This window comes from Rhinoderma darwinii, chromosome 9 (genome assembly GCF_050947455.1).
Source record: "Rhinoderma darwinii isolate aRhiDar2 chromosome 9, aRhiDar2.hap1, whole genome shotgun sequence".
NCBI lineage: Eukaryota > Metazoa > Chordata > Amphibia > Anura > Rhinodermatidae > Rhinoderma > Rhinoderma darwinii.
The window spans coordinates 28396760-28422363 of record NC_134695.1 but is presented as its reverse complement, the minus strand read 5'-3'; the positions used below and the strand labels follow the sequence as shown (position 1 = coordinate 28422363).

The 25604-nt window shown below is 40.0% G+C and overlaps 1 protein-coding gene across 3 annotated transcripts in view; it reads left to right on the top strand.

The window, feature by feature from the left end:
• The window catches only part of SPTBN2 (spectrin beta, non-erythrocytic 2), a 230913-nt gene that overhangs the window by 191925 nt on the left and 13384 nt on the right, over positions 1-25604 (top strand). For all 3 annotated transcript variants that reach the window (XM_075837432.1, XM_075837434.1, XM_075837433.1), the window contains 16 exons: positions 1106-1223; positions 1331-1489; positions 1751-2053; positions 2144-2297; positions 2422-3292; positions 3693-3830; positions 6445-7201; positions 8991-9193; positions 9596-9686; positions 10292-10438; positions 11272-11535; positions 12333-12557; positions 12642-12731; positions 15560-15838; positions 15969-16099; positions 25380-25584. In XM_075837432.1, coding sequence (XP_075693547.1) covers positions 1106-1223; positions 1331-1489; positions 1751-2053; positions 2144-2297; positions 2422-3292; positions 3693-3830; positions 6445-7201; positions 8991-9193; positions 9596-9686; positions 10292-10438; positions 11272-11535; positions 12333-12557; positions 12642-12731; positions 15560-15838; positions 15969-16099; positions 25380-25584 — 4135 coding nt within the window. The remainder of the gene's footprint in view (positions 1-1105; positions 1224-1330; positions 1490-1750; positions 2054-2143; positions 2298-2421; positions 3293-3692; positions 3831-6444; positions 7202-8990; positions 9194-9595; positions 9687-10291; positions 10439-11271; positions 11536-12332; positions 12558-12641; positions 12732-15559; positions 15839-15968; positions 16100-25379; positions 25585-25604) is intronic.

Below are 25604 nucleotides of genomic sequence, written 5' to 3'. Positions count from 1 at the left end.
AAAGAGGTGTAAAAAATACACATATGGTGTCGCCACGATCGTAACGACTAAAGTTGTTACATACAATGAAGTTAATACATTTGTTAAATAGCCGGGTTAATAAAAAATGTATTAATTAGTCCCATGTTCCCCAAAATAGTACCAATGAAAACTACACCTTGTCCCACAAAAACCAAGCCCACATATGGCCATATCGACAGAAAGAATATCAATACCTGCGAATCGCTGTTACTTCCGTGTCGTACGAGCGCTAAGCCTCTTCAAAACCGCTGATCGGCTGGGGTCCCGACAGTTGGACCCCGACCCATCAGCTATTGTTGGCCTATCCTGAGCTAGGCCATACATTTTTAGGGGCTGGAAAACCCCTTTAATGGTTCGACCATGTACAAGGTTGCACCAAGTGTTCCAGTGCAAGATGTTGCTGTATGGTTGTACAAACCAGCATGATGTTGTGGCCCCTGAGATCTGTATACGCTGATCATGCACAGAGTGTATAACCCATTTCAAATTAACTATTAATGTTTAGTGTCCCGTGAAGATAATGAATGAATGGAAACCGACACACCACTAATTCTGCTACAGTGTTACTTTTCTATATGTGGTGTTTCTACACGTTATAACCAAGTTGTTTTCATAGCAATCCAGATTACATAATCTTATAGGAGTCTCTCCTGAACTGTTTCTAATATATACTGTTATATTTACTAAAAAGTAACAAAACTTATAATTAGTGTATTTACTTCAAAAAGTAAATAAAAAAGTTCCGCAGATCAAAAATTTCAGGAAGCCGTCATTTGAAAGAAGTGATTGTCCTCTTTTGATTGCAAATGCAATAGTAGAAAAAACATAAACCTGGTAAATAAAACAAACCAAAAACTTAAACTATTCGTGTCTATGACATATTTATTTGCTTCAGATTACATATTTTATTGAGTTACACCTGCCTTATAATATCTCAATTTTTTTAAATCCAAATAGAATTATAATTTGAAATCTGAAGCAACAGTTTGTACTGTATCAGAAATGTTTTTATTATTATTTTAACTTTTTTATATAATTACTACAACTGTACTAGATCACTTGTATCTTTTATATGTGGTTTCAGGTTCACAGAGAAAGGAAATTTGGAAGTTCTCCTCTTTACCATACAGAGTAAAATGAGAGCAAATAATCAAAAGGTCTATACTCCAAGGGAGGGAAAACTTATATCTGATATAAACAAGGTACAGTTTTTGTTCCTATGCTATTTAATCATTTTATCATTCGTTCTATAAATATTAATTTTCTTTTTGCTGAAATAGCACAATGTAATTTTATTTTATTATTCAAGGCCTGGGAGCGCCTAGAGAAGGCAGAACATGAACGAGAGCTTGCCCTGCGTAATGAGCTGATTCGTCAAGAGAAACTAGAGCAGTTGGCAGCTAGATTTGATCGTAAAGCAGCCATGAGAGAAACCTGGCTAAGTGAAAATCAGCGCCTTGTCTCACAGGTATTTAACATTTCTCTATTACCTGAGTCATTTTTTATTTTTCCAGCTTTACTTACATTGATCACTTGTAAATCACCATTTTTTTTTTATTCTCGCTTATCATTAGCACTGTAATCTTAGTGGTTATTTTTTAATTGAATAATTATAAAACCTACATGGTTGCTGTTACCCAAGTATTTAGGTATTTTTGTACTTTCTAAAACCCATGCCTGAAACCCTAAATTCTATGTTATTAAAAACTCATTCTCTTTTGCATCATAGGATAACTTTGGTGTGGATCTTGCTGCAGTTGAAGCTGCTGTGCGGAAACATGAAGCTATTGAGACAGATATTGTTGCATACAGTGAGCGTGTACAAGCCGTAAATGCAGTTGCTGATGAACTAGAGGCAGAGAATTATCATGAGCTCAGAAGAATTTTGGCTCGGAAGAGTAATGTGACCCGTTTATGGGATTATTTAAGGGAGCTGGTCGCAGCCAGGCGACAAAGACTCCTAATGAACCTAGAACTTCAAAGAATGTTCCAAGATCTGTTGTATCTCATGGATTGGACAGATGAAATGAAGGTATATAAAACAGATTCCAAACCCTTTGTTATACACAGTAGTTGCGTTACAAGTCTAAACTGTATCTTTAAATGTGTTCTCTTCAATCAGGGCCGTCTGCAGTCTGAAGATTATGGGAAACACCTTCATGGCGTAGAAGATCTTTTGCAAACCCACACGCTAGTGGAGGCTGACATTGCTGTTCAGGCAGAACGTGTAAAATCAGTTGTTGCTGTTTCACAAAAATTCACAGCTGATGATGAAGGTATGTGGAAAATGACAAGCAAATTATTTGAACTAGAAAAATTATCAATCGTTTTAGCATAAATATGAGAACATTAATAACATTTTAATACAAGTTTCAAACATACTTTTTTTTTGTCACCTAGGTTATAAACCATGTGACCCAGAGTTAGTGCAAAAGCGAGTACAGCTTTTAGAGCAGCGATACGCAGAATTATGCAATCTATCATCAGCTCGAAGATCCAAGCTAGAGGAGTCTAGGAGACTTTGGAAATTTTTCTGGGATATGGGTGAAGAGGAAGCTTGGATCCGAGAACAAAGTCGCCTTCTAATGTCTGATGACTATGGTAAAGATATCACCAGCTCCTTAAGGTTAATCAGCAAGCATAATGCTTTCAGGGATGAGATGAGCGGACGTTACGGGCCATTGCAGCAGACAGTAGCCGGAGGTGAAGAACTGGTAGCACAGGGTCATTTCGGAGCCGGAGAAATTGAAGAAAAAATATTGGAAGTTAAAGGACAATGGAAGCAGCTTGAAGCTTTGGCTGAAGACCGTGAAAACAAATTGAGGGAAGCCTACAGTTACTACCTGTTCCAAGCTGATGCCAATGATGCTGAGGTTTGGATTCTGGACACTTTGAGACTGGTGTCAACCAATGATGTAGGCCATGATGAGTACTCTACACAGAGTTTAATTAGAAAACACAAAGATGTGGAAGAGGAGATACTGAACCACCGACCAGCTATTGATGCTCTGCATGAACAGGCCAGTGCTTTGCCAGCAACATACTCACTTTCTCCTGAGGTTGATGGAAGACTACCTGCTTTGGAGCAACGGTATGAGGAACTGGTAACCTTGGCTGCCCTTCGTAAGCAGGCTCTTCAAGACTCCCTGGCTCTTTATAAAATGTTCAGTGAAGCAGATGCTTGTATCCTCTGGATAGATGAGAAAGAGCAATGGCTAAATGGATTGGAGATCCCAGAGAAACTTGAGGACCTGGAAGTAGTCCAACAAAGGTAATTTGTGTAGACTTTTTGTAGAATACAGTCACAACACTGAAAACTAGCATTCTCATGTCAAAAAATCTAGCAAATGATTCCAGAAAAGCACTCATTAAAAATGTCATGTTTTAAAAGTGCTAAAAAAAAAACACTAAATTCAATTGACCTCATTAGCATCTATGCACATAGCCATTGTCCATAGATAATATTTGGATAGACTTAAACTTAATTATATTTTTTGCTTATTCAGAGGTGGTAATTCGATGTCCACTTTCATATTTTTTGTCCTCAGATAGCAAAAATGTCGATAGGCTGCCTGCACTTATTAGGCAAAGATTGGCTATAGAAATTGGCTAGTCAAATGTCAAAGTTTTTTTTCTATTTAAATTCCTTTTCTGATCATTTTTTGTTGCAGGTTTGAAACGCTTGAGGCAGAGATGAACAGTTTGGCATCAAGAATAGCATCTGTAAATGAAGTGGCTGGGCAGCTGCTGAATACGGACCACAGAAATGAAGAAAGTATCCGAGATGTGCAAGATCAGTTAAATGCACGGTAAGAGTACTTTTTGCTTTCGTTGGAGGTTTTTAAAGTTTTGATTATTGAAGAGATACTTATTGAGTGAATTATCAATGGAAGATGTTTTCTAATAAGAACATTTTGCATTGTAATGAATCTTAAATACTTGTATGAGAATATTCACTTGAGGCAGAAGTGGTGGAAACATGGCATTCTTTTGAGTATAGAAAGTAAATCAACTAGGTGCAATCAACATTTTAGCTCATCAGACATATTCGCATTTTCCAAATCTGCGAGGTAAACGATTGAAGACCATGACACCTATTATATTGAGTCTTTACTGGCACATAATTGGTGCCTGTGAGGCCCCATGCACACAACCATAAAAATCGTCCGTAATTGCGGGCCACATTTACAGTCCGCAATTACGGATGCATTTACATCTATTGTTCACGGACACCTTCCAGTTTATTTACAAGAAGGTGTCCAGGCCGTAGAAGTGTACGACAAAAGATAAGACATGTTCTAACTTTTGCTTTTTATGGTCCTTGTTCCCATACTTTGTATGGGAGCACGGGCCGAGAATACGTCCGACAGCCGCGCCCGCAACCGCGGTGCGTGATTACTGGCACGGCCGTGTGCATGGGGCTTAAACGTGTGACTCCCATTTTAGCCCTACGTATGTCTACCTTCTTTAGCATAAAGTCTGCATGTGCAGAAAAGTTTAATGCACAATTTATAGCGATAAAACGAAAGTGGGTCAACAAAATTGGAAACAATAATTTATTTTTAGCGTCATTAGGTTGAGAATATGGACAATGCAAAAGGAATCTGTCTCGCTGTGGATGTCTTGTTAACATAGATCTGCAGATTTTAACGCCCCGGGCGCCAGGGAAGTTTTCTTCATAAAGGCCCATTTACACAGGACACTTATTGTTACAATTTGGCTGGATTCGCACACAGCATTTTGCTGTGTTTTCAATGGCATTTTTCACAGCATTTTTTTTAGGTCACAAATGTGACTTTAAAGTCTATCGTGAAATATTGAAAAGTCTGTGGCATTTTTTAAAATGCAGCATGTTCTGGTAATGCCGTTTTTTTTCTGGTGTTTTTCCCTTAGCTTAGAGTTAAAAAAATGCCACCGAAATCGCATGTTACATTTAGGGTAAGTGCACACAGGACGGATACGCTGCGTAAAGGTACTCAGCATATCCGCCCAATTAACCACAGCAAATTGTGGTGCAGCTTTTCACCCAGAATACCTGCTGCAGAAATCCTGCAATGAAGGAAAAAAAAAAAACGTCTACTAACATGGCGAGGCCTCCCTCCAACATGCTGATGTCCTGACGTTCTGCAGCCCCATGATGACGTTTCATCACATGTGGCCGCTTCATCCTGTGGTTGGCTGCATAGGTCACGTGGGATAAAATGTCACCCCAGGAGGCCAGCTTGGACTAAGAAGCACCAAATTCTGGGTAAGGTAAGGTTTTGTTTTTTCCTGAGCTGCGTTTTTTTTTGTTTTGTTGCGGCGGTATCGCAGCTTTTCCATTGCGAAAATCGCAACATCTGCTGTTTTTTGCGGGTTTTACCTCCCCATTGAATTCAATTTGGGAAAACCCGCAACAAAAAAATCAGCGATTACGCAAATACGATTGACATGCTGTGGACTAAAAACCGTACCACAGGTCTATTTCTGAGCAATTTTTTCCGCTTATCTACTCAGCGTGTGGATGAGATTTGTTCAAATCTCATCCACTCTGCTGCTACTGTATTATGCTGCGGATTTTCCCCAACTAAATCAGTTTCGGAAAAACCGCAGTATTTACGCTACGTGTGAACTTACCCTTAGCAAACTCTTGAGTTTTTACATGCGTTTTTCCTGCAATTTATAAAGACAGACAAAAACACAGTGTGAAGGAGGCCTTAGACCGTTTCAGAGTGATCATTACAATTATTCGCTAATGTGAATGTACAAAAATATCAATGTTAAATTATTAGCGACACTATTGGTAAATGTAAATTCTGCTCCTGTGAACCGTTGCTAGTCAGCAATAATTCTATTCGCCCGGTGGAGAGGAGCTTGACACCTTCCCTCCCGTCAAGCTCTGAGGATCGCGCTTTGTAAATGGCAGCAGTGATCCTCTGCAAATATTTTTAAGCAGACCATCATTTTGTCAGTGATTTGAAAAATCTCAACGTGTTAAGGACCCTTTTGGTATTTTTCCATTATAGACGCATACTTGTCAGTAATTTTCTTTGACTATATTTTGTAGAACTTGAAAATAAGGAGTACCTACATATAAAACACTGTTCTTATTGTCGTAATCAAAAAACGTAACCTAAATGTTAAATACAACAACATAGTCTATAAATGGTTCTCCAAGGATGAAGAAATCATGTTTTGAAGTTAACACAATCATTGTTTATACTTTGTAATGTAATATGCGCACCAGTTTGGTCCCTGACTGCAAATCACCTTGGAATAATACATTACAAAGTGTGAGGATGTGCTGTACTCACCACAGTAAAGTCCCGGAGAACTCCAATTGCTTGTGATTTGGTGAACATTTGGTTACATTGACACCTAAAAACTGACATGATATACTTTTTATGTATGGACCTCCCTTTTTTTTTTTTTTTCAATTTGCAGATGGAATAATTTCCGTCAACTTGTTGATCAGAAGAAGAATGCTCTCGATTCTGCACTTGAAATACAGAATTATCACCTGGAATGTAATGAAACCGTGTGCTGGATAAGAGAAAAAACTAAGGTCATTGAATCCACACAGAGTCTAGGGAATGATTTAGCAGGAGTCACTGCTCTCCAGCGTAAACTTACTGGCATGGAACGGGATTTAGAAGCCATACAAAGAAAAGTTGGTGACCTCCATATTGAATCAGAAAAGCTTGCTACAGACCACCCGCAAAAAGCCTCCGCTATAACTGGTCATCTGTCTGAGATAGATGACACATGGGATGAATTGAATGATACAATGAAAAGAAGAGAAGAAACTTTAGGTGAAGCAAGCAAGCTGCAAGGCTTTTTACGTGATCTAGATGACTTCCAGAACTGGTTGTCTAGAGCACAAACTGCAGTTGCATCTGAGGATGTCCCCGCTGATCTGGTTGAGGCAGAGCGTTTGCTTGCACAGCATGAAAGCATTAGAAATGAAATCGAGCGCTATGGAGCTGATTATAAAAGAGTGCGAGAGGTTGGTGAGGAGGTAACTCGAGGCCAGACAGATGCCCAATATATGTTTCTGCAGCAAAGGTTGAAAGCACTGGACACTGGCTGGAATGAATTGGGACAAATGTGGGAAAACAGGCACCAACTGCTTTCTCAGGGTTACAGCTTCCAAGTGTTCCTGAGAGACACAAAGCAAGTGGAAGGTTTCCTAAATAACCAGGTAAGACAGAATAGGCTTCTACTTTTTTTGTTTTTGTTTAAAGTGTAGTTAAACATTTAAAAAACTTCTGACATGTCATAGTGACATATCAGAAGTTTGGATTGGTGGCGGTCCGAACACTGAGACACCCACCAATCTCTAGAACGAAGCAGCTGAAGTGCTCGTGTGAGCGCTCCGCAGCTTCGTGTCTGTTCGTCTATTTCCAGAAATAAATGTATCGGTGTACGGACTCAATAGAAAGTCTATGAGCCCGTACACCGATACATCGGCTTTCCGAAAAAAGCCGAACAGACACGAAACGAAGCTGCTTCATTCTAGAGATTGGTGGGGGTCCGAGCTCCTGACATGTCTCTATGACATGTCAGAAGTTTGTCAAACGTTTAGCTACACTTTAAGATAACACATGTAGAAGTAAGTTACAGTATATAAATGTTATACATTATCAGGCTGACAAACCAAGTAGTCCCTTATATACTTCCATACATGGTAGATTATGTAAAAGATTATATATAACAATTAAACAGTAAACAAACCGTGACAATACATAAGTTTTTAGTCATATACCCCAACCACTGTAATATTGGGGCAATTTGCTATGACTAGAAGCAATGATTTTTTTCATATAGGCAGTGTTCATTTATTGTAGAAATTCCGCCATAGGAGGAGGATCAGGATTTTTCCAATATTTTGCAATCTTGGTTCCTGTTACTATTAGAGTATATACTGTCACTGTTTTATGTTCGAATGGAATGGGCTCTAGGTCCAATAAAATCCGGCTTTGAGCAGGGGCCAATTAACTCTCATATCCACATAATCTAGAGAGGATATTACCTATAGTTTACCGTAATGATGATACCACATTACATTTCCACTATATATGTAACACACTGCCGTCTTCTACTTGATATCACAAGCATTTATTTGAAGCATTTTGATACTTTTTTGCCAATTTGTGTGGGGGGGGGGGGATACCATCTGTAAAGAACTTTCCTGGCATTTTCCAAATGGTTAACACATTCTAAATGTTTGAGTACCACAAAGAAAGCGGGTTCCCATTGTTGTTGGGAAATAGATATTCCCAAAAATGGGAAGTTGACTTTGACATAACTATCTGAAAGGTGTTTATAAGAATCCAATAATATTAGGTAGCTGGAGGAAAGACCTTTTAATTTGTAGGGCGTTATTTTTTAATGAAATAATTTACTGGTTGGTGCACTTAATGGTACCTACAATTGAGACAGCATGTCTGATTGTAAAGTATTTAAATAAATCATTACGTGTAATATTGTATTTATGTCCTAGGGACGTGAAGGGTAGTAGACTAGAATTGTCCATCAAATCATTAACATATTTTATGCTTAGTAATACCCAAGAAGATAGCTCTACATTGGGGATACTAATTTCAGAGATTTGAAGTGGAAATGTCTGAAAGTGAAATATCAATCAATGATTTTTTTTTTTTTGTGGTCGTGGTTTCCACAATTTAGGAGCAGCTTTGATTGTACATAGAATTTTAATCTTCCTATTCCCAAGAATAGAGTTAGAATATATTATAGGCAGAGATAGTAGATGCTGTAACTCAATGCGATTCCATTGAGACCCAATGTCTAGTAATGTCATTAATCCATAAATATCGAAGTGAATCGAAAATACTTGACATTTCGAGGGGAATCCTACATCTCTCTTGGAAATAGGTTGGAACATGATATCTGCTTGTTCACAAGGTTCTACATTTTTCAGCTGTAGTCCTTTTTAATAGCATAACCAGGCCCCATTTACCTTCCTTTAGGAGTATGTCCTATCCCATACGGAAATGCCCACTACCCTCCAGGCAGCAGAAGCTGCAATCAAGCGTCATGAGGACTTTATGACAACCATGGATGCTAGTGATGAAAAAATACGTGGTCTGGTAGAATCGGGGAAAAAGCTCATTCAAGAGGAAAATGTCAACCTTGAGAAGATTCAGGAAAAGGTCACATCCATTGATGAAAGGTGAGTTAAAATGTGTCATGTTGTCCGTTAGTTGATAAAAAAAAAGCTTTGTGAATGGGTCCTTATTAGGGTTCAAGCAATCTGTTCTCTTTTTAACCCTTTCTATACTGCTCTTTATAACGGTGGATTCCATGCTTTTGACATCGCATGTTGTCATGCTAGAAGACTCCGTGTTGTCTTCTCAAAACAAGTGGGTATTTCTTGTATTACAAGGAGTTGTCTAAAAGTAAACATTCTATTTAATATTCAGCATTAATTCCTTCAGAATTTGCTACCAGACTAGTTTGAGATGACAGACCGTCCTTGCCTAATATTTATTTATTATTTATTTGTTATGTTTCTTCTGTCTATTTTTCAGTATTATCAATTTTATTTATTTTCATTCTACAATTTTTTCCTTAGGCACAAGAAAAACAGAGCGGCAGCTAATGATGTTTTATCTCGATTGAAGGACAATCGTGATCTACAGCATTTCCTTCAGGACTGTCAAGAGGTACACAGCTCTCCATAAATATAAAGCTTTAGTGGGCTAATGATGCATAGAAGTTTAAAGTGTACCTCCAGTTGTGATCTATCGCCCAACCTGACATTGGGCGTGGAGAGACGCTGCTGCACACTGGCCAGGACATTTCCTGTCGGAACCGTATGACGCCTGAAGAGTATCATGCACAGGTCCTATTCTAATTAATGGGACCTGTGCATGACACTGTCCAGGCATTGTAGGGTTGCATGGCAACTCTACTATCCAGCGTTCTTAAGTTGGGCGGGAGATCACAACTGGCGGTGCACTGTAAGATGAATTTACAATTTTGAATACCAATTTTTGTTTTTTATCTAAATAGGTTTAACATTCTCGTACTGATTAATTTCGTAATATATCTTTATAGTGGTCGGAGTTTAATTTTTCTGATACACAACTCCAAGTCATAGATATACATTTAAACATATCAATCAGCCACTTGATGGAGCATGGAAGCATTCTGCATTCTGATGATGAAAGGTGGAGATTCACTTTAAGGATATGGTCTTTTTTAGGTGCAATATTAAAGGTTATGTATGGTTATGGTATAGACTAAAATACTGTAACCTTTATAACAGTTGACTCTGTGGATTAATGAAAAGATGTTGACCGCTCAAGATGTCTCTTATGACGAAGCTCGTAACCTTCACAGCAAATGGCAGAAGCATCAAGCATTTATGGCTGAACTGGCATCCAATAAAGACTGGCTGGACAAAATAGACAAGGTAAAAGAAAGTGAAACATTTCAGAAATTGAATAATAACTCTCTACATTTACTGAATCTGTAAATCAGTATTAAAGGTGTATTCCCAACTCAGACATTTATGGCATATCCTTAGTATATGCCATAAATGTCTGATAGGTGCAGGTACCAGAGGTTAAGGCCTTATTCACACGAACGTGTCCTATACTTGGCCGTTTTTCGCACATCACGCACCCATCGTGTGTCGCGCGTGATTCGCACAACAGTAGATAAAGAAATGAAGGAAAAAATCAAAGCACTTCATTTATTTTTCTAAACATCAAAACCGCGTGTCATAAGGATGGCATATGCGTGATAATCACGCAGCCACGCACCATTCAATGATGACACACGGAACTGCAACGCGCGCAAAACGCACACGCTCGTGTGAATCCGGCCTTATCCAGAGTTTGATACACTTCTAGCCGATTTTTTTAACTTTGTATGGTTTGCCAACAGGCAACTTGGTGCATTAGAAAATAGGACATGAGGGGTTATCCCCTGGATCTAACCTCTAGAGCAAAAAAGGTTTCACCAACCAAATTTTTTCTTCTTTTCCTAAGTGCGGTGATACTATGCCACATGATGTGGTGGATGTGGTGGTGATTGGTTCATTAGTAATTAGTTAATAGGATAATAATTTGAGCCAGATGGACTCGTATCTTCTTTTCAACCTTACTATGTTACCATACATCAAGTTTGTGATGTCTGTAATGGCCATGCTGCACATATTTTCTCATTGACATCAATTTCTGCTTATTTAATTCAAAATGATGTGTGTTTTTTGGTCTAATTATTAAATATGATTCTTTTAAGGAAGGACATCAGCTTATTGCAGAAAAACCAGAACTTGAAGCAGTTGTTCGAGAGAAACTGGATTCCCTTCACGCTCTTTGGGATGAATTGGAATCGACCACCCAAAGTAAAGCACAGTGTCTGTTTGATGCCAACAGGGCAGAGCTGTTCACCCAAAGTTGCTCTGCATTGGAAGGCTGGTTGCAAAATCTTGAGGGCCAGCTCCAATCTGATGATTATGGGAAAGATCTTACAAGTGTGAACATACTATTAAACAAGCAACAGGTAGGGATACATAATTGTGTGAATACATGTAAAGATTTTTTTTTTTTTTGATGATTAAATTTTGTGACTATTATTAATACTTGTCCTATCTACTCGGTTTCTCACACTGTTATCTCCAACACCTTTTAGAGTGACTAAAATCCTGCTAGCGTAAAGGTTTAAAAAGGTTGGGATATGTTGTAAGTACATACTAGGCATGATCTAATGCAGACAACTTCTTTTTCTATCCAGATATTTCCAATAAGCCATTAAATTCATATAAAGTTACATGTAACCTTTCCAGCCTTTTGGAATGGTCATTGTGAGTTTAATATAACAAATCTGCCCAGTTGGCACTTACAGACTGCCTGAAAAACTCTCTGAAATAGCTCATAAAGCAAGGGGGTATTTGCTTCTTTTTATATCGGATATTCATTAGTATTCTCATGTGAAACACCACAAAAATAAAACGATCAAGCATAATTAACTGCTTTTATATTCAGTCCATAGACCACTACATATATTTGTTTATCTATAAAGGGAAGAAATAATGGATTATAATAAGTGGAAAAATATATTGTTGATTTGGGAACCTTTCACAATGTTTTCTACTTATGTGCCATAAACCTTGTTTACTTTGCCACAGGCAGCCTCTGAAATCCTGCAAGTCATCCCTGTGCCTATCGGTGCAATTTAGAGTTGTAATATTCTGTAGAATTGTATGGCTATGTTCACACTGAGTTTTTTTGCAGGCAGTACTTGTGGGTATATGTTTATGCACACATTTCATACATCTTGTTTTTTCACCATGTATTCAGATGCTGGAGAACCAGATGGAAATCCGAGAAAAGGAACTAGATGCTATCCAAAACCAGGCTCAGGCACTTGGCCAGGAAGATGCCAACATTGTAGAAGTAGACTCTAAGAACAGGACAGTTGCCACTAAATTCTCAGGACTACGTGCTCCACTCAATGAACGGAGGAAATTGTTGCTAGCATCAAAGGAGGGACACCAGTTTAATAGAGATTTGGAAGATGAAATCGTAAGGAATGCCACAAACTTATTTTTTTTTTTACCATAAATTACATATGAGTACATAACCTATGTTTGTGTATGTTTCTCAAAGCTCTGGGTGAAGGAGAGGAAGCCAATGGCTATTTCTACAGAGCATGGGAAGGATTTGCCCTCAGTACAGCTACTCATAAAGAAAAACCAGGTGAGCTGAAGAAAGTTATTGCTTGTCAGGGTGAATGCTTAGACATTAAATGGGTTTTCCCACCATATACAATTATGGCATATCCACAGGATGTTTGGGGGGTCCTAATAACATTGTACACAGTTTCATATGTTCACATATACTACTGATTTGTGCAAAAATAAAAGTATAAGAAAAGGTACACTTTAAATCATAGGGATATAAGCAGTAACACAACAAACTATTACAGTGCTTCTTTATTCACACAACTGTATTGTATATGCAGGAAAGACGTATGCTTTAACAATGATCCAGTGAACAAAGCACTGACTCCAATTTGTTTAAATCAAGCTCATCGGTGGTTAGTAGCTCTGCATTGCATAATATAACATCATAAAAAAAAAGTCTAAAAATACGTGAAGACTTAAGTAAACGCAAAATACATGGTTGTTTATATAGTGTAAGCAATCATACAATTGGAAATAGTTATTATGAAAAAAATAGTAGAACAGGTACAGAGCAGTACAGTACGTGTAGTACAGGTGCAGTACAGTACGTGTAGTACAGGTGCAGTACAGTACGTGTAGTACAGGTACAGAGCAGTACAGTATGTGTAGTACAGGTACAGAGCAGTACAGTATGTGTAGTACAGGTACAGAGCAGTACAGTATGTGTAGTACAGGTACAGAGCAGTACAGTATGTGTAGTACAGGTACAGAGCAGTACAGTATGTGTAGTACAGGTACAGAGCAGTACAGTATGTGTAGTACAGGTACAGAGCAGTACAGTATGTGTAGTGCAGGTACAGAGCAGTACAGTAAGTTTAGTACAGGTAAAGAGCAGTACAGTACATGTAGTACAGGTACAGAGCAGTACAGTACATGTAGTACATGTACAGAGCAGTACAGTACATGTAGTACAGGTACAGAGCAGTACAGTACGTGTAGTACAGGTACAGAGCAGTACAGTACGTGTAGTACAGGTACAGAGCAGTACAGTACGTGTAGTACAGGTACAGAGCAGTACAGTACGTGTAGTATAGGTAAAGAGCAGTACAGTACATGTAGTACAGGTACAGAGCAGTACAGTACATGTAGTACATGTACAGAGCAGTACAGTACATGTAGTACAGGTACAGAGCAGTACAGTACGTGTAGTACAGGTACAGAGCAGTACAGTACGTGTAGTACAGGTACAGAGCAGTACAGTACATGTAGTACAGGTACAGAGCAGTACAGTACGTGTAGTACAGAGCAGTACAGTACGTGTAGTACAGGTACAGAGCAGTACAGTACATGTAGTACAGGTACAGAGCAGTACAGTACGTGTAGTACAGATACAGAGCAGTACGGTATGTGAAGTACAGGTATTGAGCAGTACAGTACGTGTAGTACAGGTACAGAGCAGTACAGTACATGTAGTACATCTACCACAGGTAATGAGCAGTGTACGGATCCTCAGAGAGGCGCTACTAAACATTCAATTAATGCATGCACTTAAGTTTTACAGTACCCCGCTGATTGTCCCTACTTGTCACTAAAGTGATGTTCTAAATCACAGGTGTTTCACTAGTTAAATGCCCATGCTGATTAGCTGCATCTTCCAGCCAATCCTAAAGTGGTTTTCCCATCAGGGACATTTATAGCATATCCACAGGATATGCCATAAATGTCAGATAGGTGCGGGTCCTAGCTCTCGGACCCACACCTATCTCTAGAACGGGGCCCCCTAATCCCTGTTCTTCCTTTCTGTGTTCCCACTGCCACTTTTAATTTCCGTAACTCCCATAGAATGGAATGGCAGTTATGGAAGCAGCATAGCATGCGAGCTACGCTGTTTCCATAACTGCCGTTCACTTCTCTGGGAGTTACAAAAACAGAAAAAGTTTTCTACTTACATGGTTGGAAATTACAAGTGCCAACGGGAACACAGAAATGAAGAACTGGGTTTAGGGGGCCCAGTCCAGAGATAGATGCGGGTTCCACCTCTGGGACCCTCACCTATCGGACATATATGGCATATCCTGTGGATATGCCATAAATGTCACTGATGAAAAAAACATTTAAGCCACAGATTGGCATGACTGTTTCAGTATAAGTTGAATGCGGTTTCAACTTACAATAGCCCAGGAAAGTCCATTGTAAGTTGAAAAGATTGCTAATGGAAGTCAAAGTACCTTGAGTTATCATTGTACTTTTGTACACAAATCAAAAGTATCATTTCAGCAGTCTGGCTTTTGCCTCTTGATAGACTGACGTGTAAGGTGAAGCACTATTTTTTTTTAAATTTGTATTTATTGTTGTCACCATAGAACAAAAACAAGAATTAACATTCAAAAGTAATGTAAATATGATTAGGCAATGGTCTTAAAAATAATGGATTAAAGACATATTTTATAAAGAATATAAATTTCCCCTTCTGAATCTCAGAATAATTTAATGGGTTTTCCGATCACAGAAAGTAATGGCATATTGCTAGAATATACCATCGCTTTCTAATCGTTGGGGTTCGACTGCCGGGACCACCACTGATCCTGCGAATTTAGATGGCCGCAGTCCTGGATGAGCGTTGCAGCCCCTTCACAATTTTTTCACTGCCTAGCGGTACTACGGTCATCCACTCTGCAGAAACTGCAACACCGCTCCATTCCAGTGAATTGGACTGTTCTGCTGTTCGCTACACAGCCGGTGGCTGAGAGTGCCGATGTGCAAGGACAAACTTTAAAGGGGAATCTGCGCTAAACCCGCACTGCAGCCGCCTTCATTGTGAGGATTGATGGGGGTCCTCTTTAGGAGATGAAACTATTTATATATGTTGTATGTCTAAATTTTGGCTTTACTGTCCAACAGACTCTGCAAAAGGAGATTCAAGGACATCAGCCGCGGATTGATGATATTTTAGAAAGGGGAAAATCTATGGTCAAAAACAGTGCACTAGATGCTCAAGAGATAGGTGAGAGGCTGGAGTTGCTGGGGAGCACATGGGAAGAGCTTACAACCGAAGCCGCAAAGCGACACGCACGTCTTGAGGAGTCTCATACTGCACAACAGTTTTATGCTGATGCTGCAGAAGCTGAAGCATGGATGGGAGAACAGGAGCTGCACATGATGTCAGAAGAGAAGGCCAAGGTTCGTAACCTGTAGGTAGCAATAACCTAGCACAATATTTTGAAGCTTTGATTAGGTGGCATGGAAATTATAGAAGCATTGTATGTATTACTGTGTCACCTGCTCTCACATTCGTTTCTCTGTTCTACAGGATGAGATTAGTGCTCAGGCAATGCTAAAGAAACACTTGGTTATGGAGCAGGCTCTTGATGATTATGCTGAAACCATTCACCAACTAGCCAACTCCAGTAGAGAAATGGTCTCCAGAGGTCACCCAGAAAGGTAAACATTGCGCTTAGTTATACATTGTAAGGCTGGTTTTACACAAGTGTGGTTAGTTTGGGGACATTACATAGTAACAGAGTTTGTAAGTCCGAAAAAAATACATTAGTCCATCTAGTTCAGCCTGTTATCCTACAACGTTGATCCAGAGGAAGGCAAAACCCACATGCGGCAAAATATGATCGTTTTGCTCACCATAAGATGACCATATGCATTAAATATATGTTAGACAAACCTGCCGATTTCGGTGGGACCAGCTAACGATCGAATGTGTTTGGGAGCCTCCTGACTCTCCCTCCAATGGCAGAGGTCGGGGGAGAGACAGATCGGGCAGTTGTATTTCAGCATGCCTGATCCTCTTGTTCTCAAGGGTCTGGTAGCGGCTTACTCCCCTATCCGTATTCAGAATAAATGCACGCTCAGCCAAGCGTGCATGTGTATGGGGGATCGGAAGGAATCGCTGTCAACTGAACTGTTCGGACAACAGCTATGTAAATTTGTATGGCCAGCCTTAGGGGAAAACTAGTTTTCATAAGTGCACTTTTATGTTATCTCGCCAATACTTGTTTTTTACATTGATTTTGATATTGTTTGCTTATACATGGGTATTATTTATATATTTGTCTATATATTCAGGTTTCATCGTAATGTTGATCCGTATCAACATTTATACTTCTCTATAATTCAGCTTAAATCTGATGTCCTGGACTTTTCTTGTATACTATTGACATGCTTGTGATGTTTTTTTTTTTCTGCCTACACATATAGGGCCACCTTATGTTTTTAAACCTTTGTTCATTGTGCTCATCTGAGCTTAGCGCATGCCCCCAAGAATGCCCCAAGCCGCTTCCCATCGTGTATCTAGTCAACAGCGTTAATTAGACCCACCTTTGGCCCTGATTTTCGCCCATGTTAAGCTTTTGTGAACCAGCCGAGTATAAAGAAAAGCTAATATTTAGTTTTATTTTGTTTAGAATATACAAAACGAATACTTGATGGGTTATTCCCAACTTAGACATTTAAGATAGATGCGAGTCACAGCTTTGCGACCCACACTTCTCTCCAGAACACAACACTCTCCATTGTTTCCTATGGTAGTTACGGAAACAGCCGTGCCCGCTTGCTTGGCTGTTTCCGTAAGTCCCAAAGGAATCAATAGAGAGAGTCGCCACATGTGCGGACACCTCTCCATTCGTTCTGCATCTGGATGCTGCCGCCACCTCACCAGATGGGGATGGGGTCGGGTGATCCCCCGTTCTGGAGATAGATGCAGGTACCTGAGCTAGGACCTGCATCCATTTGACATGTATTGCATATCCCAAAGATATACCATAAATATCTACGTTGAGCATACACTTTTGAAAGGGGTTATATATTAGAAGGTTTGTTTTCAATGAAGTTTGGGATATGGCTGGGCGATTTTGCAAAGAAATTAAATCTAGATCTTTTTCAACCCTATGGACGATTTTCAATTTCTAGTATACAATGTACAGTGTATGTATGTATATATATATATATATATATATATATGTATGTATATATATATTTATATATATATGGTGTGGGGCATATGAGCATCCTAAGAACAGCGAGTCCTGAGGTAAAATACACATAAGGCCCCATTCACATTTCCCTACGGTTAGTGTGTTAGCCAGAGGAGCTACAGACATACACGCTTAAAGAGGCTCTGTCACCAGATTTTGCAACCCCTATCTGCTATTGCAGCAGATAGGCGCTGCAATGTAGATTACGGTAACGTTTTTATTTTTAAAAAACAAGCATTTTTGGCCAAGTTATGACCATTTTTGTATTTATGCAAATGAGGCTTGCAAAAGTACAACTGGGCGTGTTGAAAAGTAAAAGTACAACTGGGCGTGTATTATGTGCGTACATCGGGGCGTGTTTACTACTTTTACTAGCTGGGCGTTCTGACGAGTAGTATCATCCACTTCTCTTCAGAACGCCCAGCTTCTGGCAGATCACGCTGTGACGTCACTTCCCCAGGTCCTGCATCGTGTCAGATGAGCGAGGACACATCGGCACCAGAGGCTACAGATGATTCTGCAGCAGCATCGGCGTTTGCAGGTAATTTGATGTAGCTACTTACCTGCAAACGCTGATGCTGCTGCAGAATCAACTGTAGCCTCTGGTGCCGATGTGTCCTCGCTCGTGGGAAGTGACGTCACAGCGTGATCTGCCAGAAGCTGGGCGTTCTGAAGAGAAGTGGATGATACTTCTCGTCAGAACGCCCAGCTAGTAAAAGAAGTAAAAACGCCCCGATGTACGCACATAATACACGCCCAGTTGTACTTTTACTTTTCAACACGCCCAGTTGTACTTTTGCAAGCCTCATTTGCATAAATACAAAAATGGTCATAACTTGGCCAAAAATGCTTGTTTTTTAAAAATAAAAACGTTACTGTAATCTACATTGCAGCGCCTATCTGTTGCAATAGCATATAGGGGTTGCAAAATCTGGTGACAGAGCCTCTTTAACGTGTCCTTAGATTACCATTAGCCCAAAAGAGTGTACTTTTTGTGTCCATTGGGACGGTATATATTGGTATACCGCAAAAAATTATGTAGTCACAGGCATATTTTTAACATTTCTATAGCTCACAACATTGCCCCCATGCATAAATAGGGAGTTTTAGACTTTATGGGGGAGATGTTTAAAAACTAAAGCAAGGCAAAAGTGATGTAGTTGCCCATAGCATATTATAAAAAGGTTTATACTTATACACTGTGTCACAGAGGTAAAGTATATACATGTAAGGTGGGGGGAGGGGACAAGCTCATCTCCCCTCTTTGTCTTAGGGAATACCTCATGTCCGGTGTGATAGGGGACCTGCGTGCTCCTGGTGATGCCCCTCCCATTTTGTCTATGTGGGTTCCATGTGTTCCCCCTTCAGGCAGGTCACTGCGCCAGGGACTGGTGAGAATGCCAAAGGAACGTCCTGTTTTCCATGGCAACTGTGATAGTTGAGGGCCATGTGTGATAGAGCCGATGCTCTGCATTGGACAAAAGAGATGCTCTACATCTCAACTCAATGTCAGCCCTTGCGGTGCAGCGATGTGTTAAGTGCTACGAAGAGATACTGAAGGTGGCGCGGCTGGAGCTTCAAACTATAGTGCTGTTTTCAGGGGCAAATGCAGGATTTTTAAAGGGGGATTTCCAAATTCTTAATTTTTAACCCCTTCCCGCTCCAGCCACTTTTGGCCTCGTTTTGGTCTCATTTTTCAAATCTGACTTGTTTCACTTTATGTGGTAATAACTTTTATGCTTTTAACTATTCGAGCAATTCTGAGATTTTCTCGTAACATATTGTTCTTCAGCGTTTATTTGTAAAAAGTTCGCTAAACATTTGCGTTTTTCTAAATTTAAATGTATCTGCTGTAAGACAGACTGTTATACCACACACAATAGTTACTAATTAACATTTCCCATACGTCTACTTTATGTTGGGATTGTTGTTTGAACATCCATTTATTTTCATAGGTCCGAACAAGTCTTATAATTTTGGCAGAAATTTCTCACATATTCAAGAAAATTCCAAAAGCCTATTTCTTGTTAAAGTATTCACTGGGGGACACAGTACCATGGCTAGAGGCCGCTGTCTCTAGGAGGTTGACGTCACAGTCTCTCTCTCTCGCTCATCACTTTTGATCGCTGCATCTAAAGGGCTAATGGCAAGGATTGGAGCTATTTCCGGGTCCCTGCCGTTACAGCAGGGTGTCAGCTGTAAAATACGTCTGACACCCGCCGCCGATGTCACGGGCTCAGCTTCTGAGCCAGCGCCATCTTCCTGTCCCCACCGGAGGTAATTTAGCGCCCACCTCCGGGAGGGGCCTAGGAGGCTTCGGTAGTCTGCAAATTGGGAGGTCAGTGTTAGGCCTCCAGTTGCCATTGCAGCTATTGGCACCCCCACAATCGGGTTGTGGGGTTGTCGATTGGCTACAAACCGCTTAAATGCAGCGGTCGCTTTTGACCGCTGCATTTAAGGGGTTAATGGCGGGGATCAAAGCTAACTTCGGCCCCTGCCATTACAGCAGGGTGTGAGCTGTACAGCTGGCTCAACTGTACATAGCTTAAACCTCTCTCCCCGTCCACATGCCTGGCTGCTTTGTTCACAGGCACCATATCTATTGGATGAAGTTTCTATATGTTGGGGGGGGGGGGGGAGTTCAACATGTATCAGTATAATTTTTGGTTTCGGGCTCCACAGAAACAAAAGGGTATTCCCAAAATCACAAAGTTTCACCGATCCACAGGATAGATGATAATTTTCTGATCGCTGGCGGCCCCACTGTTCTGATAAACCCTGATTCCCAAACCCCCAGATCCTCATCGCTACTCGACCACAGTGAGGAGGACATTGAACGGAGCGGCGGTCGAGCATGAGCGCTACCGCTCCATTAAATGTCTAAGAATGATGGAAACAGCTGAGTACAGCGATCGACTGTTCCGTCATTCTCATAGACAGTGAATGGATCAGGGAGCACATTCTCTACTGCTCTGGCAGTTTTTATTTATTTATTTATTTCAGTTACTTATATAGCGCCAACATATTACGCAGCGCTGTACAGAGGTCCACTTTTTTTTTACTGTCCCCATTGGGGCTCACAATCTGAATTCCCTATGGGTATGTTTTTGGGGTGTGGGAGGAAACCGGAGTACCCGGAGGAAACCCACGCAAACACGGGGAGAACATACAAACTCCAGGCAGATGTTGTCCTTGGTTGGATTTGAACCCAGGACCCCAGCGCTGCAAGGCAATAGTGCTACAGCTATTAAATATTTAGGCTCCCATTAATAGGCATGATTGTACTGCCTAAACTTACATATTATTGGATGTGCATTGTTAGTAAAGATGGAAAAGGACTGTTCATGTTATTACTGTGGATTAGCCTAATTTATAAAGAAAACTGGTGTTATTAGTTTGAACATAGGGCATGACTTGACCCAATTCAAAATAATTAGGCTTTCAGATTTTTGTTGGCCACTTACTTTTCAATAATCTGTTTTCATAAAATTCACTTTTAACTCCTGCAGCGAGTATTCATGAGCCGATGTTCTGTGTATAGGGAGAATGCGGCCAGTCATCAGCGGGAGGGCAGGGGGAGAAGCAGCACCTGAATACTGGCTTCAGGAGATCAAGTAAAAAAAAATAAAATACTGATTATTAAAATGTAGGTGACCCAGTGTTGGAATCAGAGTTTCTCTCACTACTTTAAAGGGAACTGGTCACCAGCATTTCACCTATTGAACTCTACTCACCCCTTGCTGGCCACTGCTGTCAAGAGTTCATTGCAGTTATCCCCTCTCCTGGCCCACCCTGAATGACGAAATCACGTCTGAGATAGTGCGTATACACCCGTCATGTATGGTCCAACACCCTTCCTTGCTTAGTCAGGGCCTCCAATCTAGTTCCTGCGCATGCACCGCTATGGTGTCCCAGAACAGGACATTGATGCGCAAGCACAGGATTTTGTGTGTGCTGGGGGAAGGCGAGGAGCTGTCAATCAAAAGTAAGAAGACGGGTTTAACTCAGAAAGGCTTGAGGAATGAAGATATGGCTCTCTTATGCTTATTAGCATACGGCGCAGAAACGATAAACAATGGAATACTAAAGATACAGAGCACACATAGATGATAATTATAGGTTACATATAAATGATTTTTCACCCGCTACCACCAGGTATTACTGGTTTAATAGGTGAAATGCTGGTGATCGGTTCCCTTTTAAGCTACCCTCAGGGAGGCATAAACCTCGTGACTGACTCCCTTTTACTAATTAAATGATTCAGCAATATTTTAGAGAACATTTAATTCATGGCAAATGGGGAATAATGTACTGTCCACCACAAAATGTAAATGAAGAAAAAGAATAATAGAAAAGAGGGAGAGGGAAAGTAGATATGGAAAGGGAGAAAATATAACTACAATATAATAAACATTAAGCTGATCACCAGGGGTCCAGCTGCTGGAACCCCATGCGATCTTTACTTTTTTTGTTGGTGGAAGTTGCAAGGGGAAGTGTAGCATCACACAGCATTTATTGAATTCACTAGAATCCCATTATTTTCCTATTTTTGTGTCACTTACTCATGTGACATTTCTAAAGCAGCACTCTGGCTCCCCCATCTTACCTGTTTGCAAATGTAGTGTAATGTAGTCATGTGTATCGGCTCACCTGGTGCTGTATTTCAGAGGATGCCACTCCATTCCGGGTGTCGTGAGCTCACACGATTTTCATTCTGACAAGCCAAACCTACAGCGTCTACTGTACAAACTGGAGGTCTCTCAATGCAAGTCTGAGTCTCACATAGAGGCACTAATAGACTTGCATTGAGAGCCTAACTTAAAGGGGTTTTCCAGCCAGTAAAAATGAATGGCCTATCCTCAGGATAGGCCATCAATAGATGATGGGTTGGGGTGCGACACCCGGGACCCCCGCCGATTAGCTGTTTTGAAGGGGGTGCAGCGCTTAATTTCTACTTGCTCACTGTATATCTTCAGCACGCATTTAGCGGCGATTCACAGTTATTGCAGTCTTCTCCCATTGATGTGAATTGGAGAAAAGGCTGCAATACCTGTGAATCGCTGTGTCGAAGATTCACAGTGAGCAAGTAGAAATGACCCCCTTGAAAACCTCTGATCGGCACGGGTTCCTGGGAGATGGACGCCGACCCATCAGCTACTGATGGCCTATCCTGAGAATATGTCATACATTTTTACTGGCTGGAAAACCCCTTTAAGGTTTCTGCAGCAGATGCTGTAGGATAAAGGGAGTCTGAATGAAGATCACGTAAATAGACACAGAGTGGTGGCCCGTGAAATACAGCACCATGTAAGTCAATACACATGTGTACACTGCACTATATTACATTTGCAAACGGGGGTCGGAAACCAAAAAAGTGCTTCTTTAAGTAGTCTTGTACTCTTACATTTGTCTGTGAGCTTCCCCTAGTGGTGGCTGCATGTAACTAGAATTGTATCAATTAACTATAGATGTGTGAAAAGAAGCAGATGGTTTGGAGTCATGATCTATATAAAAAAATTTGATCTCTGGCTATAGGCATATCTTACAAAAATAAATCGCCACAGAAAAAAAGCCACAAAAAAACAAAGCAATAGGAGTCCTTATATTATAAGTTAAACTTTCTAATATAGGGGAAATTTATTAAACAATTAAAGTCACAATTTGTGCAAAAACTCGCGACATGTTTATTTTTACCGCGCCTCCGGCACTTTTTAAAAATGTTTTAAGGCTTAGCTACTTTGGGACTGTGGCCCGACCGTATTCTCATTCACTGACCACAAACATATCTTAAAAATGGTGAGGAATTAAAACACAAAGGAGCAGATTTACCACTATGTCTGCTACTGAAATATGTTGAATAATTTGCCACATTTTGGCGTATTTCATTTTAAACCAGATGTTTGCACCTCACTAGACACTTGTAAAGTTTGTCCCAAAAAGTGGACGTGGCGTAAAATGCTAAAATGCGCCAAAAGTCTGGCAAATATTCTGTCTCAAAATAAGCCAAATCAAAGGTGGTTAAAGAAGGAGAATATTCTAACAGGTCAAGCAAGATGCGCCAAATTGATCATATTGCATGCACTCCTGTGATAAATTTGGAGCATCTTACTGCCTGGTCTAAGTTTACACTATTTAAAACTTAGATAGCATTAGTTTAGTACATGTGCCCCAAAGTATATTAGACAGTTGTATAACTTTTTATGTATAAAGTCTTGTTGACTTATTTTATAAAGTTAACCCCTTCCCACAAATGGATGTACAGTTACATCCATCGGATGGCACAGGAGCCGTCCCAGCTGTTGCATATAGCCGGCATTCTGCTTCAACAGTCGGAATCGGAGTTATCTCTGTTCCCATCCGTTTAACCCCTTAGATGTTGCGGTTAATAGAGACCATGGCATGTAGGTGATTAGAAAGAGGGAGGGGTCTCCCTCTGTCACCCATCAGTGCCCCACTATACGATCACAGGGCGCCGTTGGATTGCTATAGCAGCTTGGGGCCTAGCAAAGGCCCCCAGGCTTGCCATAACTGCATGCCTATTGGACCACACTGAAGGCGCGACCTTATAGATTGTCAGCCAGTTTGCTACTGACCGGCAATAATGCTTTGTATACCAAAGCTTTATATCAGCGATCAAAGAATCGCATTGTGAAGTCCCCTTGTAAAACTAAAAAATAGATGAAATTAAGTTAATTAAGAAAAATCTAATTTTTTTAACAACTTTATTATTTATTTATTTTATTTTTTATTTTTGCAAAAGCATAAAAAATAAAAAAAATAGCTGTACAGACATGTCTTCCCTTGTCTTATCTCTATACCCGAGATGTTAAACAAACAGTGTGTCTCAGACACATGCCATCAGTCGCCCATAGACTCCCAAGTAAAACAAAAGTGTATGTTTAACATATGTTTTTTTTCTGGATGGGACGACATTGTATTGAGTTGGTATCCTGATGCAATTAAAGAAAAGTTAAGGGTGGACACATCTGTATGGTATCACCGGAATTGCAACGACATGTACAATAGTTACCACCTTATTTAAACCACACTGTGAAAGGCATAAAAAAACACGTAAAAAACAAAATCTAAATTGCTTTTATTAGTATTTTTCGTCCAAAAATATATTAAAAGTCAATCAATAATTTATATGTACCTTAATTAAAAAATATGACTCGTTCAACAAAAAACAAATCCTCATATAGCTACAGCTATAGAAAAATTATGAATCTTGGAATGCGTCGACATAAAAACTTTTTTTTTTTCATTAAATGTGCTATTATTGTGCAAAAGTGGTAAAACATAAAAAAGTACAGATATTTGTTATGGTCCTAATTGTACCAACTCAGAGTATAAATTTAACATGCTATTTATCCCGCATGGTGAACGGTGCAGAATTTTATACCACAAGAAAGCAAAAGCGGAATTGCTGTTTTTTTTCCATTCCCACAGAAAAAATAAGTTAATGAATAAGTTATATGTACAAATAAAAAACATACAAAAAAATTAACATATAAAAATACAACTTATTCCGCAAAAAACAAGCCCTCATACAACCACGTTGACCGAGAAAATCCAAAAAGTTATGGTTTTCTCAGAATGCAGTGGCGCAAAAACGAAAACAATTCTGCGGCCCTGAAGGCCAAAATAGGCTTGATCCTAAAGGGTTTAAAATGCTCATAAGCAGGAACAATATGGAACAATAACATTTTAAAGAAAAGTATATCCTTTATCTTTAGTGACCGGATTAACTTGCGCCAAGGACAGGTTGATAAGCTGTATGCTAGTCTAAAGGACCTGGCCGAAGAGAGAAGAGGAAAGCTGCAGGAACACCAGAGACTATGCCAACTCAGGAGAGATGTAGAAGATTTGGAGCATTGGATCTCTGAGCGTGAAGTTGTAGCAGCTTCACATGAGTTGGGACAAGATTATGAGCATGTAACTGTATGTACAGTCCCAAAAAC